At 34.3% G+C, this 14,363-nt stretch overlaps 1 protein-coding gene across 5 annotated transcripts; it reads right to left on the bottom strand.

The window, feature by feature from the left end:
* Positions 1 to 504: 504 nt before the first annotated feature.
* On the bottom strand, positions 505 to 8,342 carry LOC143450761 (atlastin-2-like). Of its 5 annotated transcripts, none has more exons than XM_076951433.1 (15): positions 8,173 to 8,341; positions 7,842 to 8,059; positions 7,609 to 7,746; positions 7,327 to 7,479; positions 6,321 to 6,395; positions 5,846 to 6,170; positions 5,566 to 5,750; positions 4,531 to 4,602; positions 4,189 to 4,377; positions 4,044 to 4,115; positions 2,562 to 2,684; positions 2,369 to 2,446; positions 1,951 to 2,151; positions 1,772 to 1,843; positions 505 to 1,699 (listed from the first exon to the last, which is right to left on the bottom strand). In XM_076951433.1, exons 1-15 carry the CDS (start codon positions 8,201 to 8,203, stop codon positions 1,421 to 1,423), a joined length of 2,211 nt encoding a protein of 736 aa, XP_076807548.1. In that variant the 5' UTR covers positions 8,204 to 8,341; the 3' UTR covers positions 505 to 1,420. The 5 variants fall into 5 exon arrangements, with proteins under 5 accessions (XP_076807548.1, XP_076807549.1, XP_076807551.1 ...); XM_076951434.1 differs by having other exon boundaries at positions 7,615 to 7,746; positions 8,173 to 8,340; XM_076951436.1 differs by having other exon boundaries at positions 7,842 to 8,038; positions 8,173 to 8,339.
* Between the last annotated feature and the right edge of the window lie 6,021 nt (positions 8,343 to 14,363).

The raw sequence follows: 14,363 nt of genomic DNA, 5'->3' as shown, positions 1-14,363 counted from the left end.
TCATAATTAAACAAAAAATCCATTCCTGCAACCTTTTAGGCTCAAACAATTGGTGAAGTTGTTGGAACAAAGGTCAAAGAGACTTTTTCACAAATATTTACCAGTAACATTGGCTTATTTTTTAAGCTGAATAAAAGTATAAAACGTTCTTATATCGCATCCTTCTATAACACTTATTAACCATTAACCAATTACCAGTCCGACGCAAAGCCAACATTTGAAGATATGACCTCGCATAAATCTGAGTGATAGATATACTGCTATAATGCTGCAATGCAGATTTGCATGCAAATGGTGAAAATATACATTGCTGAAAGTTCGTTAACATGACATCGCTTGAATACCAATTTTCGGGCAACACGAAGCAACTTCATCGGTACAAAAGTAGTTGGTTATTCCACTAATTTCAGCATGCCGAAAGTAATTCGATCGGTGTACAAATGAGCTTCCACTCTACTTTGAACGAACCCAGCGCATAACAAACCAACGTAAACAAACCATGAGCATATTATCACCTTTTATTGGCATAAACGTTAGCGAACACAATTACAACGTTTCACGGCTACAGGGACCTTTTAATAATAAAAATTGCCAAAGTTGGTGAATACTAAGTTAAACCGAACACTACCCGAGTGCTTATACACAGCCTTACATTTTGTTGATAAATGTTTTTATTTAAACTCTTTTTCTGTTTTTATCTACTACATGCTAAAATCACATTATTAACTTTTTTAAATTTGTTTTAAAACTCACCGCGGTTTTCAATGTTACTATTTAAACAACAATTGTTTCCATAGATTGCGCTATATATATGTGCAACGATCTAACTGCTTTAGAATGGAGTTTTGCGTTCCATGTAAGTATTACGTTATATGTTAAAATTTGTAGTCAACTGAAAAAGAACCTGAAATTTCGAGAAGAATATTCCCAATGAAAGTTAGTCGCAGTTCTGAAACCATTATGAGGAAAACTATTTCATCTTAAATGTTTTTCCTGTTAAACACTTACATTCAAGATAAAATTAATAAAAACAATATATGTATACACTATATATAATAATACCTTTATAATACCTAGTTTTTGTCGTTATTGTTGAAAGTTATACGCTATTAGATCAAGTCAAATTAAACACCACTCTAAATTTATTACACATGCGCTCAGAACACACCCCTAAAAACAAAAGCCAACAGCTATTACAGACAAAAAGCACATTGAACGGAAATTAAATTTCAAAAAATGTTTACAAACTACACGATCATTTATTCAACTCAATATACACATATCTGTATAAAGCAAACTTCACGGTAGGGCCACGCAGGTTAAGATTTTTATATTGTTGCAACTTTGCTAAAGTAAAAGAATCACAAAAATCAGTAAATAGGTTAGATTCAATCCATTATTGCTATTTCGTTCGTTATTATTATTCTACCCATCCACCACAAGAGAACGTTAGCGATGCAAGTGATTTCTCAACAGAATTTACAACAAAATAACTAGCTTCTCGGAAAACGTTTTGACGCTTTTGAATATTAGAAGCAATTTTCTGATACTCTTCTTGGAGAGCATTAATTTCGTGTTCAGCCCAAATTTTGTCTTCCGGTGATTTAATGAACGTATCATGGTGTGTTTTTAGAACTTCCAAATACTTGTCATGAATGGATTTCAAAACGCTGGATGTTGTGTAAACGTTGTCTGTCGCCTGTAATGTAAGAATAATTATGAGCAATCAGCAAGATAGATTTATTAACTATTTAAATAAAGTATTTCTCACCTCCCACATGTATTTGATATACTTGTCTTTTACCTCTTCACGATGAGCGTCGTATTTTACCAGACACAACGTCTTTTATTTTAAAGAAAAGGTTAAAAACAAGCGAAAATTCGTTCAAAGATTTTACGTTAAAAATATTTGTAAAATATGAAATTGATTTCATCGATTTGTGTATTTACCTTCTCATCTGTTTGGTACTCTGCAGTAATCTCAACAAACTTTTCATCTATCTGAGCACGAATTTGATCATCAGTTACATTAGCATTGTTGTAATAACTTTTGATCTTGTTTATTTTTGATTCTTGTCGAAATGAGGCAATGACGTGTTCCTTACAACGTTTTTGAATCATTTCCAGGTTGAGTTCTTTTGCCATTTTTGCCTGAAGAAAAATAATGACAAGATCAAACAATGTTTTGTATTTAATTAATACGAACTTGTTAGAATTTAGAGCAAGGATGGAAAGTTTAAAAAAGTTTTTTTTAAACAATTGGTGCACAGTATACAATACTTTGTGACTTATAGATCAACTATAGTATTTAATCTATATAAATTATGCCGTACTTTTGCGTATGCAAACAAAAACACAGCTAATATACCTCTTGCACAATCATATTCATGTACATTCCAGCAGCAGTATTGCGGATTTCCTCCATGATTTGCTCAATGCTTATGCGCTATATACGTGATATAGCATACTTTAATTTGCAGGATACAACGCATTTTAAAAATGTCTTTTATCTTTTGATAAGAAGGAAAAAACTTGGAAAGAAAGCTAAAGTAATCGAATACCTCTTGAAAGCATTTTTCCAAGTTTGTTATAAGAGATTGTTCGTATTCGTCGTACAAAGGAGACTTCGGAGCTTCTTGCTCGAATTGCAGTTTTGCCTCCTCCATTGACTCACCTTTTTGGAGCTAAATTATTTGTTATAAGTTAATTTTCGAAGAAAAACTGATAAAAATTATCGTAATATTTTTAAGGAGATAACCCATATAAAGTTTGTATTTATTCACTTACAGTAAAACAAATATACAGGAATTACTTGGACAGTTGATGGATGTGAGCACTTTTTACCCTAAACTAATTCAATATATAAATGAAAGAAAAGAGTTAAACACTTTAATATCATGTGGTTTGCAATAAAGGCATTAGTTGCAGGCAAATCTAGAAATAAGCTTCTTTTCGAGTACGTTTTTTCATGACATCGTAACGAATGTATTATCCGCTCCTCACTCTTTTCCTTGGCACAAACAACGCTGCGACCACATATAGCAACCGATAAGGAAATATTCTGCTTTTGTTGTTTTTTTTTTAACTGCTTTAATTTCATACAAAACATGGTGAAAAAAGCAAAGAAAATGCTTCGTTTTTCGCTTCAAAGAAATTTATTCAATACGAGAGTAAAGTTTGAAAAAAATTTACAGTAGGCAACGATAAGTAGATTAGGACAATTTGCGAATCATATTCACAGAACATTAACCGACGGAGAGCGATGAAGACAAGACTTATCTATAAAAGTTCGTTATATCCCTAGAACACTACCTTCTTTCAGAGGAAATATCAAGCTGTATTACGTGTATTATACGAATCGCTTATCTTACGCGTCTAAAAAGGGCAAAAATCAAAGCTTATCAAAATTAATCCATAAAAAGAACAAATTTTTGTGCAAACTTCATACTCAATTATTTGCCACCATGCATCGGTGGTATTCATTCGAAATTTAATGGAGTATACAGATAAAGTACAGATGAGTAGCCTGCACCACGTGTGTAAGTCATATCATAATTATTTGTTTAGTTCTGATTAAAAATCTGCGGTTTGTTCAAAAGTTTACTAACACGGTTTCCGTCTACATTCTTGAAGGATCATCTCGCAAGTTACTGTATGTCTGTGAAAGATCAACCTAAACCTTTGTTTACTGTGGGTGTAAACTTGGCGTAGGTGTGGACGAGTTTGAAAAAGTTAAACATATATTTTCTTCGAGGAGGTAAAAATTAAAATATAGTTGTATTGCTTTGGAACTTATAAGTTACATGCGTCGTGCATGAGCATAGTGACATTTCAATAAAATATTTGCTTGTTAACTTTAAACTTGTTAATTTTCTCCTGTAATTTTACTTACGAGCAAAGTAGTAAAATATGGATACTATATATACAATATATAAATATGGATACTATATAATACGGATAGGTTAAACATTGTAATAGTCATGGGAAATCATACACATCAGTAAATTCATTCTATCTGTATAGTTCATAAACACAAGACTTACTTTTACTTTGTTTGGCTTGTATTTTTTTGATGTCTTTCGTATCAATGACACATATTGCTTTCTTAACTTTGCCTTTAAAGTATATTTAAAAGTTAAAATTAAGTGTATCATTAAGAACCTGCCTGAAAAGTTCCGTTAACCTCACCTCTTTTCTTATTCGTGTTTGAGCGTGTGTGGAATAAGCATTTTCCATTTCTGAATCCATTTTGTCAAAATAAAGCTTCTTACAATAGTTCGGGATCCGCTCTTCGTACTCGGCAATCAATTCCTTTTTTGTGTCAAGATGCATATTGTTTAAATCAGCTTTAGGCAAATAATCTTTGTGTGACAAATTCTAGATGAACATACAATTAAGGTAAAGGTTGTGTAAAATGTACTGCATGTGTAATTGTTCTATTACTTTTGGCGTTTAAAACTTAAAACCAACAAAAAGTTACAAACGCCGTGAGTATATTTAACAAAGAAATACAATGATTGTAATTTTTGCCTTTGCCATTTTTTGATTGTACGACATCAGTATCTCTTGCAATACGTTTTGAGTCTCAGCTACTGCAGACGCCTATAAAATCACGTATAAAATGTTTCAGTAAATAAACAAAAGTATACGAGAAAGTTTACTTCAGATCATGATTTAGCGACGCATATTCAGGTAATGGGTATTTATAACCATAAAACATGTTCTTTGCATGTTGCACTGTTGTTTTGGACAACGTTTACCAACATATCTAGAGCTGATTCACACATACCGTATATATTCAGTTGAGTTAGGCTAAGGATAGGGTATTGGTTACTTGTCACAAAGCAGTACAGACAAACAAGCTGCTTCGTGACGGATTTGGAGAAGGTGGAGGTAGAATTAATGTATTTGTAAGCGATTAAACTAAATCGAAACGACGTAATAGAACGTAACATGCCAGGATTTAGAGAAAGATTCAGTATGTGATATCAGTAATTTTAGAAAAAGAATACCTTTTGACAGTACAGTATATCAACAATAAGGCACTTCGGAAACGAATTAAAGGGCTAGACTTAAAGCAAAACAATTCTATTAGAAACGTTAAATAAACATTTTAGTTACAAAATAGTCTATAAGCTTAGTTATTGTTTGCATTTAAAATCACTATTATAACTTGGTGTCACTATGATTTTGTAACTAACACAACGATTACACGTATCTAACCACGTTGATTTGCTTTGTTGATGTTGACGTTGATCAGACATTATCCGCTTTCGAGAGTGCTAAATTTTTATTAGGCTCTGGTATTTTTTAAAATTGAAAATATTTACTGTGGGAGAAAATTATATTAACGAATTAATTACTCTACGGAAGAACAATTTACATCAGAGGATCCGAAGCATGTCGATTTTTACCACTCTGCTTATGGAGTAGGCTTATACGTTGCAAACATTCCCGCGTTTGTTGAACTTATTTCAATAGTTTGTTATGCTGTAAAGTAAATCAGTTTCAAACCTACCTAAGTTATATCATTATTTACGATATAGAAATATTTTATATACCAACCTCTAATACTGTTACTGGTTTTGTGATGCTTCCTTGTTCAAGCAAATGGTGATATTGTGCTATAAAGTTAAGAAGCTTTCTTCCTGTTAGCTGCTGACCATTTATTTTCTTTATTGAACTCTCTTTTGGTTTAAAAAGATCACACGCAAATTTTCCAAGAATTTTCTTAAAATTCTCTGTTAGGTCTGAAAAAGTTAGGTAAATGTTTGTGAATAAGTGTGAAAGGCTGTTTTCAATCATAGTATACATTACGGTAATGGAAAGCATCAATTTTAAGTACTTTTCATCTTAGCGCAGTTTTCCGGAAGAACGGAATGTCCTTCATCTATAGCAGCGTTGTCGTTGTCATTGTCATTGTCGTTGTCGTCGTCGTCCTGGTCGTCTTCATCGTCGCTCTCGACGGCAATGAGTCCTCCGGGATATGGAAAAAGACAACAGCGAATTTTCTGGAAAGCTTCTTTTATGCTCTTCCTCACAGCAATCACATCACGCTTTTCCCCTGGATCGATTGAAAATTCCTGATCTATGTACTTTTGTCCATCCTCTAATCCGATCCGGAATTTAGTGCCATCGACTTGCCAGTCGCGAATGACAAACATAATCGTCTGAACAAAGTAGGTTAACATAACAGAAAAAATAACGAACCAAGTATTTAATACGTGTCACTTGTCACTTGTCACCATCACTACCAACTATCCTGATGATATTGGACTACAAAAGTTTCTGTCATATATGTGTCTAAGTTCAACACTTGCCTGATATGGTGCTTCCTGCTTTTGAACGTTTGGAGACCTGCTTTTTACCAGCTGTTTTGCACAATCAGCAAAAACCTATGTGGTGAAGAATAAAAATTCCTCGGGAAATATGTATTTCTTTTAAAATATACCTGTACATATTCTGTACTACATAGACACAAATATTTAGATAGAACGTAAACTAAATGTGATTACTAATCACTGATTAGAGTTGAAGCTATAGCTACATACGCTAGAGCAGTGCTTCTCAAACCGGGCCACTTGGCTCACTAAAGGGGGAATTTTTAATTCCAGGGAGGAAATTTTCTCTAGGGAGGAATTGGGGAGGAAAAACTATATGAAAAAAACTTTAAATTTTTAATTTTATTTGTAACAGAAAAATCCTCTCGAAGAGGTTGTTTAGATGTCTACAATAGTGCGCGAGGACAAGCTCCTTAACTGCAGTGACTGACGTTATAAACGTGTCTGTTTGGTTCATAATGGCTATTGTTTTCTCTTTATTGTTAGTAAGGTACTTATAGAACTAGCTAGTAAGCTAGTGATGAAAAAAAGAGAAACACACGATATTTGCGGAGACCTTCGAGCAAAACTCACACGCTCTTCTCCTCGATTTTCTTTATTAACTTCTCAACATGAGGCTCACGGTTCTCACTAACAATGAGCAACGATTTGTTTGTAAATTTGTTTGGTTATTTTGTGAGAGTGTGCTTTTGCAATTTTGAATTTTATTCCTGAGATAAATCTTCAAAAGACATCATCCAGGGACAATATTCAGGTAGTGTAAAATTTTGGAAATTTTTTTTTTGTGATTTTTTGGGGGGGAGGAATTGACGGTGTTTTGGTTGGTAAGGGAGGAATCGGAAAAAAACTTTGAGAACCACTGCGCTAGAGGCAACATAAAAACCATAAGTACTATACTGTATACATGTATAGTAACATCTCACATATAACCGAATATATGTAGGTCTATAGAAACATATATAGTTGAATAAATCAATAAACTTACACTCAGTGGTTGAAGATGATTTTCGTTTATATTGTTACAAATATTGTAGAGTTGTATGGAGCTGAGCAATGTACTGAAGCAAAATATATCAGAAGCACATTTTTCTCCATCTCTGTCGAATGATCCTTGGGTGTCCATCAATAATATAGCAACCTTAAGAAAGGTATAGGCCTATAGTAACAGTACTTATTTGTAAACTATACCACTTAGTTATAATTAACTTAGTTTTACTTAAAGTCATGAAACTGAAGAAATTTCATTCAATCAAACGTTTTTATCAACCTTTACCTTTAAATTGTTAGATTTGGTGACATAAGGTTTGCTCCACATGTATATTCCCATTGTTTCTCTGTCACGTCCCGAGGTCCACTTAAAATGACGTTGTAGAGTTTGTTCGTCATTGTTCAACCAGTTAGAAGACTGATGCAAAGTAAAAAAGGATTAAAAAGCATAATTTTTGTAATCCCGGTTGTTTACCTACAAGGTTTTAAAGCGGCATGCTGCTCTTTGTTTACCATCCCAGATTCCAAATACGCGATGAAAAGACTCAATAAAAAAGATTTTCCTTCTCTCATGGCACCAGCGATGGAAATGACAATCACTGGAGTATCAATTACATCAGGATGATTAAGAATTTCACAAATGGCTTCTTCTTCTACTTGATAACCATCTTTGCCAGTTTTGGGAGAAATTATCCGTAACGCTCTTGGTTCTGAAAATAGTAGGCCTATGTCTAGAAAGATAGGAAACATAACCTCGGTTTGCACTTTTTTGACAAATGCTTTTTTAAAGAGTAGGCTGTAGGCCTACAGTTTTTCCTGTTAAATATTCATTTATGCACATTACCTTTACATTTTACTTCTTGTTTGTCTGCCATCACTTTCTTGGCTAAAGTTATGTGTCTTCTTTTAAGCAACAATTCAAGAAAAAAATAACTGCATGAAAACAAGTTCGCTATTAATTGCAAAGTTTATAGCTGCGCTAAGAAAACGCTGTCAGTTAAGCAACTTTTAGAAATCTTTTTCAACTTTCCATGTTCATTTTAGTGGCAAATATTTTTCTATACTACTGTATAAGTTATATGCTTTATTCTATTCTAAAATGGTCCTATCTTTCCATTTGACATGCACGGATAGCAAATCTGGCCAAATCAGCTTGCAAAACTAGCTTGGAAACTTTTCTGCAGTTTAGCTTTATCCATAGATAAGAAAATGACGTAGGCCTAATTAAATAAGCTCTTGAAAGATTTTATTGTGCACACGTGTTAAATATGTTTAGCGGTGTGTAGGCCTACGGCAGTTTTGTTTGATATACGGCGTTAATAATTCATCAAGCATAGCAAAGTAGGCTACCAAACCAAGACATCATCAAACTTTATTCCTATTTTCAGAAAACAAATTTTGTTTGTTTAGTAACCGTAGATTGTGTTTTTTTGCGACTGTTAAACGTTTCCATGCAGTCATGAAAGTTGGTAAAAATTTCCAGGTGTACCTTCCAAACCACCGTTCGTTTGTCTGTCCAACAGCTTATCTCGAATTGATATTGATGCTTGTTTAACTATCTTGTAAGCTCTTTTGCTGGCGAGATATAGCCTATAGTGCTGTGGTGTGTTAATCTTGAAAACCATATATAGACTGTGCCGGAAACTGTATGGAGGTCTATGACAACAGTATTTTTAGGCATCAGTGCGGCTGGTTAGTGGGAAGATCATATATAGAACAAACGTTGCAGAAAAATTTGGACAGACTTTACAATTTCATCACACCCAATACGAACCCCAGCGAACTGTTGGTGCCCAGAGTGATCAGAGTAGCCTTCGGCTTTATCGCCCAAGAAACGGTGTCGTTTTATAACGTGCAACTTACTACAAAATGTGAAGTGGCAAACTCTGCAATCCGTGAGTATGACGCCGACGAGAAACTACATATCATGTCTTATCTAATTGTCCCATCTACCGTGTCCCCCACGAAACATATGGTGAGCAAGTTGTTTGCTATTGGTCTGCGACATCGACGTCAAACTGGGGTTGCAATAAAACTGCGACGAAAGAGAAATGGAAAGTTGCTGTTGCAAGACTGGTTTCGGCAAATTTAGTGGGCGTGTTGAAGAGTTTTTATATTTTTTTCAGTAATAATCTAATATGATATGCGCTTAAGCCATGCTCGGACACCAACAACCCTGAGACGTCACATCCGTTTCCAGCTCAGTTTTTTGAAAACGATATTGTCAATAGCTCGTTAATGAAAAAAGATAGAGATATTTCGTTTATATTTTCGGAATCAGCTATTTTTATCCTTCTTTAGAAAATAGGTTGAAAATGACTTCAGTTCCCCTTTACTATCGACATGCTTACATATTATTTACAAAATTTAAAAGCTATGTCACTCATGTCAGTCCCGAAGCAGCTTTTGCAAGGATTTAAATCCCAAAAAAGAAAATATCTTTCATAAGCAACATGCCTATGTTTAACCCTATCCATACCGGGCTCGCGACTTTGCCATTTTCACTAGGTGTGGCCGACACTGCACACACATTTTCAATCGTTAATTACTCGAAAACTATACGTCGTAAACTGATCGGATTTTGACAGGTTTGTAGCAAAAACATCTGGCTTCCTGTATACATCATAATTGTAAAGCAAAAGAAAGTGAATTTAGTGTAAATTAAGTATTTCCACAAGTGATACATTTTTAGAAATTTTTCTTGTTACGCCGCGCCCACGCTGTGCGGAAAACCAGCTGACCGCGAGAAGAGAACGCAAGAGAATAGCTAGTCGAGTTATTGGTGCGTAAATGAGTAACTTAAACGAAAACGATTCGCTTCAATGCGGAGAGAGAGAAAAATTATGAAAATATGACAATATCTCAAAAATTACAAACTCCAACTTTATAAAACAAACATGGACAGATAGCTGAACATTTTTTAGGAAAAGTCACCAAATTTCAAATTTCTACAGCAAACAATGCAACTGTACGCCACGTTTTACTGTGACTGTGTGCAGGAGAAGCCAAGCCTAGTGAAAATAGGGTTAAAGAACCCTTTTGTGAAACCATAGTCTTTATATAGGTCTACCAGTACAAAGAGATCATGGTAAAACAGCGCTGTTTTGAAATGAAATTAGATAACTTTATACAAAAAAAAATTGGTCATTATAGATACAAGTACGGAATTAAATGTAGGCCTGCTAAAAATATTCAAACAAAAAAATTTGCAATTTTCCAACAATAAATATTGACCGTTAAAAATATTAATCTAGAAAAGTATACATTTATATTTATGCATATTTGCAAATAATGATTTATAATTTATCGAATTATGCACTACGACTATGACAATTCAAAAGCTTATGAGAATGTATTTTTTTTAAACATAGAGAATAACCACTCCCTATGCTTGGAAAACATTTGTAAAAATGATTTAGCTGTGGTTTGCTTTGGGTAATTTCCCAAGTTAGAGATAAAGTTTTCTCCAGGTTTACAAGACAATCTGGCGACAATGGGCCATAGTGAAAAGTGTGGCATCTGCAAGCATGAGATTAACGCCAACAACGTGCACGCCAAACTTTTTATCTTCACGCCCGTTTATAATAACTAGACAAAGGAGAGCAGGATGTTTGAACGCAAATTTATAAAAAATAAACAAAATATTGATGCTTCAGTGCATGCCACGCAAGGGAAGTGCTGTTCGGAAAATGTATGGTTATTGATTTCTTTTACATCATTTTTTTTGCATTGTTAATTTTTGATTTGGTTAAAAAATTTTTTATTCTGCTGTTACTGCGGTACTGTGTCTCTGCTTTTATTTTATAATATTGTTTTAATTAGTTGAGTTTCAGTTTTTTATCCGTTTTAATTTTTTTTTTTGCAATAAACTCTGAGGCAGCTGACTTAGATGACCGTGTTAACACCAATCAATTGTGTTAAAATCATATTATGATACTTTTTAGTTTACTTTAAATGTTGAAAATAAACTTTCTTTACCATCACGCCAGAATTTGCGTCTTTGCTCATACGATTTCTCAATGAAAACTGCCTTATTTTGCCAACCCCATATTATGTACAACCCCATAACCTGCCAGTCAGACTGTCAGGGGTATGGGGTTGTGCATTTCTTGAGTTAACCACAGTAGAGTAGAAATTAGAATAGAAAAGAAATTAGGACGTGATAACTCCTCAATACTCGATCATGATGAGGGAATGTAAAAGTAAAAGAGACCCCAAGTCTTTTTATTTCAATGGTCACGATCCTCTATTTCTCCTCTTAACACGATGAACAACCTGCATCGCTGCATGGGGAACGAAATACTCCACTGGGCAATGGCCAGGTTGCAGAGTTTGGCATAGGCAGATAGGCGCACTCAATACTGTTTTCCATGAGCTACAGTGGCCCACTTTAGGTGTGTATATTTGTACTTAATGACTTAAACAGAACTTCTGTGTACTTAATTTTTAATTGATTTAGAGATTGAATTGGCCTAGTTAAATTGTGTACATTACTATGTAACTATGGACCTAATTTCACACCTAAGTGCACATAAATTGCACTTATGTGCAACCTTCTATTTTTGCCTTTCGGTATCTGGCTAAACCTCATTTGCGGCCAACGTCTCCAGCAGTTTGTGGACATGTTTTTTTTTTCAGTTACCTTGTAAATTCATAGACATATTTTAAAGAACGAAGTGATATAATAGCATAAAAATAATAAGAGTTAAATAATTTATTAGAATATAAAGATTAAATATCGATATATTAATTGTTTGTATTATATGGATTTGTAAATCCGATAAAAGGGCAAAAATCACTACCAAAAAAGTTTTGAATATTGAATCATGACCATCTTTTTTCCATCAAATAAGAATGAAATAAAACTAATCACGTACAGTGTTGATTTTAGAAAAGAGATGTTACTTCTTCCAGTAGTGATGGAAATATTCAGGCAGTCTTAAACTATTTCACTGAATATTGTTCTTCTGCGGTTTGTTTTACATAAATGTCAAACGAGTCTTCATTATACTTTTTACTTTTTTGAGCTGACATGTACATGAATGCATTCGGTAAGTTCAAGCAGAACACGGAAAGCAAATTTAGTTCTGCGAGTTTCTGAAGTGAATGAGTTTCTTTGAGACAAGTTTGAGTTCCATGCCTGTTAGTTGCTGAAGTGAACTCTTTGTTGGTCAACCTGACAAACTGCTTTTGTATTGTGAAAGTTGGCTTGGATTGTTGGCTTGCTGGCAGATCTTTGATGATCTCACTCCATGTGAAATTGCGTTTCTTTCTCGGTAGCGTTTTACAGAAGCATATCGACCAACACGAAGAAAAGTAAAATTTTATCGAATAGGTGACAAATTGAATGGATAAATGTGCTCCTGAATGAATGTCAAACTCTACAGGGATTAGGGAATTACAAAAAATTGAAAGTAATCAATGCTAAATAACAGAAAAGAATGTAAAGAATTCTGCACAATAAAGAAATTATAGGAAATGGGCCATAACATGGCCATACAGTGCTAACCATCGCATTCCTTTTCTCTTGATCGCTTTTCACCTTTAGATGTTATTGTTGCTAAATGAAAAGAGAGTATTAGACACTTTTTGCATTTCATGGAAAAGCTTTTTATAAAATACATAGTTTAATTTATGGGAATAATCTTTTTTCCATTTATTTTGTAACAGAATCGTGTCCAGAGAGTTTTGCAGGTGAAAAATCAACCATTGCAAAAAATAAAAATTAGATCTGAGAGTAAACGTCATGCTTTGCTCATTCACTGAATGCTTTTAAAAACTTCTTCATGTAACATAAAATGAAAGCCAATGTAGGCCTAGGCTAGATCTTAAGTACCTTGCAGAGACTGCCTCAGCTATAGTAGGTTGAAGTAGTACGAAAATTTCTTGAAAAGTAGTGAAAACAAGTAGCAAAGGCTTTTAGAAGTTAAAGGAAAAAGAAAGAGAAAGAAGCAAGAAAATTTAATTGAAACAAGAGCGAGTTTTCATTGAGTTTTGACAGGGTTTTCATTATTGCACAAAAAATGCGTTGTAGAGTTGATGGTCTGCCTTAGGTCAGCTCTCGACGTGCCTGTGTTTGTTATGTTATAACTGCAGTTATACTGTAGCTAAAAACATAAAGTTTCGGATTAATAATCAAAATTGACAGTGTTTTGATGCAGTGCAAAATTTTTTATGTAATTTTTTTGGTTTTTGCAGAAAAGTGATGCAAAGTCAAACGACCACATACAGAGTGTGACCGCAATTAAGCCGACAGACCCTGTATAAAGCAACCTAAAGGCACAGGAAATAGCACACACATGAATGAGACTCATTAAAATGCACACCTAACTTTTACATGTTCGCGCCGATTTGTAACAAACGAACAAACCACCGAAAATTGGTGCTTGAATGCCATTTTATAATAAATAAACAAAGCTTTAGTCATGCCATATCTTACTGGAAAGTTTGTATGATGCGCTGGAGAAATTTTTTCGGCACAGGAAGGTAGTTTGGGTGATGGTTAGCTTGGCAAACATAAAGCCAATGTCGGTTCAGTAATCGATTAGTTTGGGTGTTGGTATCGCCAGAAATGTGGCTCAATTTTTGTGTTCGATATCCAGTGGCGCCATACTGTTGTAATGCTTTTGGGCAAGACATTAACAACGCTTGTTTATTGGATCTGGCGGACAGTTCTAAATTCGGGCAATACTGTATATTAAATTGAAAAACAAAATGAAAAGTGTCTGACAATCGGCACTTGCACTCGCTCAGTAACCGGGGCTTGAGTGATAAGAAATCATCGCCGGGTTTATATCGTGCAAAGACTTTCCTCATTCCAAGGATAAACATTAACGTACCACACCTTACCAAATCACTTTTTGAGTACATCTTCAAAAATCCATGTACTTTAGCGCTATCTGTAGCAATTTCAGCTGAAACCTTACTAACAGTTGAGCAGGTGTAAAGGCGCGTCCCCTCACCACTATGGTCAGAGTAGAATGACGATTACATGATTATGCCTTTTATGCCAAGCATTTGTAACAGCGGCTACAT

The sequence above is a fragment of the Clavelina lepadiformis genome, chromosome 3, assembly GCF_947623445.1.
Source record: "Clavelina lepadiformis chromosome 3, kaClaLepa1.1, whole genome shotgun sequence".
Classification (NCBI taxonomy): Eukaryota; Metazoa; Chordata; class Ascidiacea; order Aplousobranchia; family Clavelinidae; genus Clavelina; species Clavelina lepadiformis.
This window is presented reverse-complemented; position numbering and strand designations above follow the sequence as displayed.

Coding starts and splice junctions, on each gene's coding strand:
- LOC143450761 (XM_076951433.1), bottom strand. CDS start 8,203: ATGGCAGACAAACAAGAAGTAAAATGTAAAG. Junction 8,060..8,172: donor ACAAGAAGTAAAATGTAAAG/GTAATGTGCATA, acceptor CTATCTTTCTAG/ACATAGGCCTACTATTTTCA. Junction 6,396..7,326: donor ATCATCTTCAACCACTGAGT/GTAAGTTTATTG, acceptor TTCACCACATAG/GTTTTTGCTGATTGTGCAAA.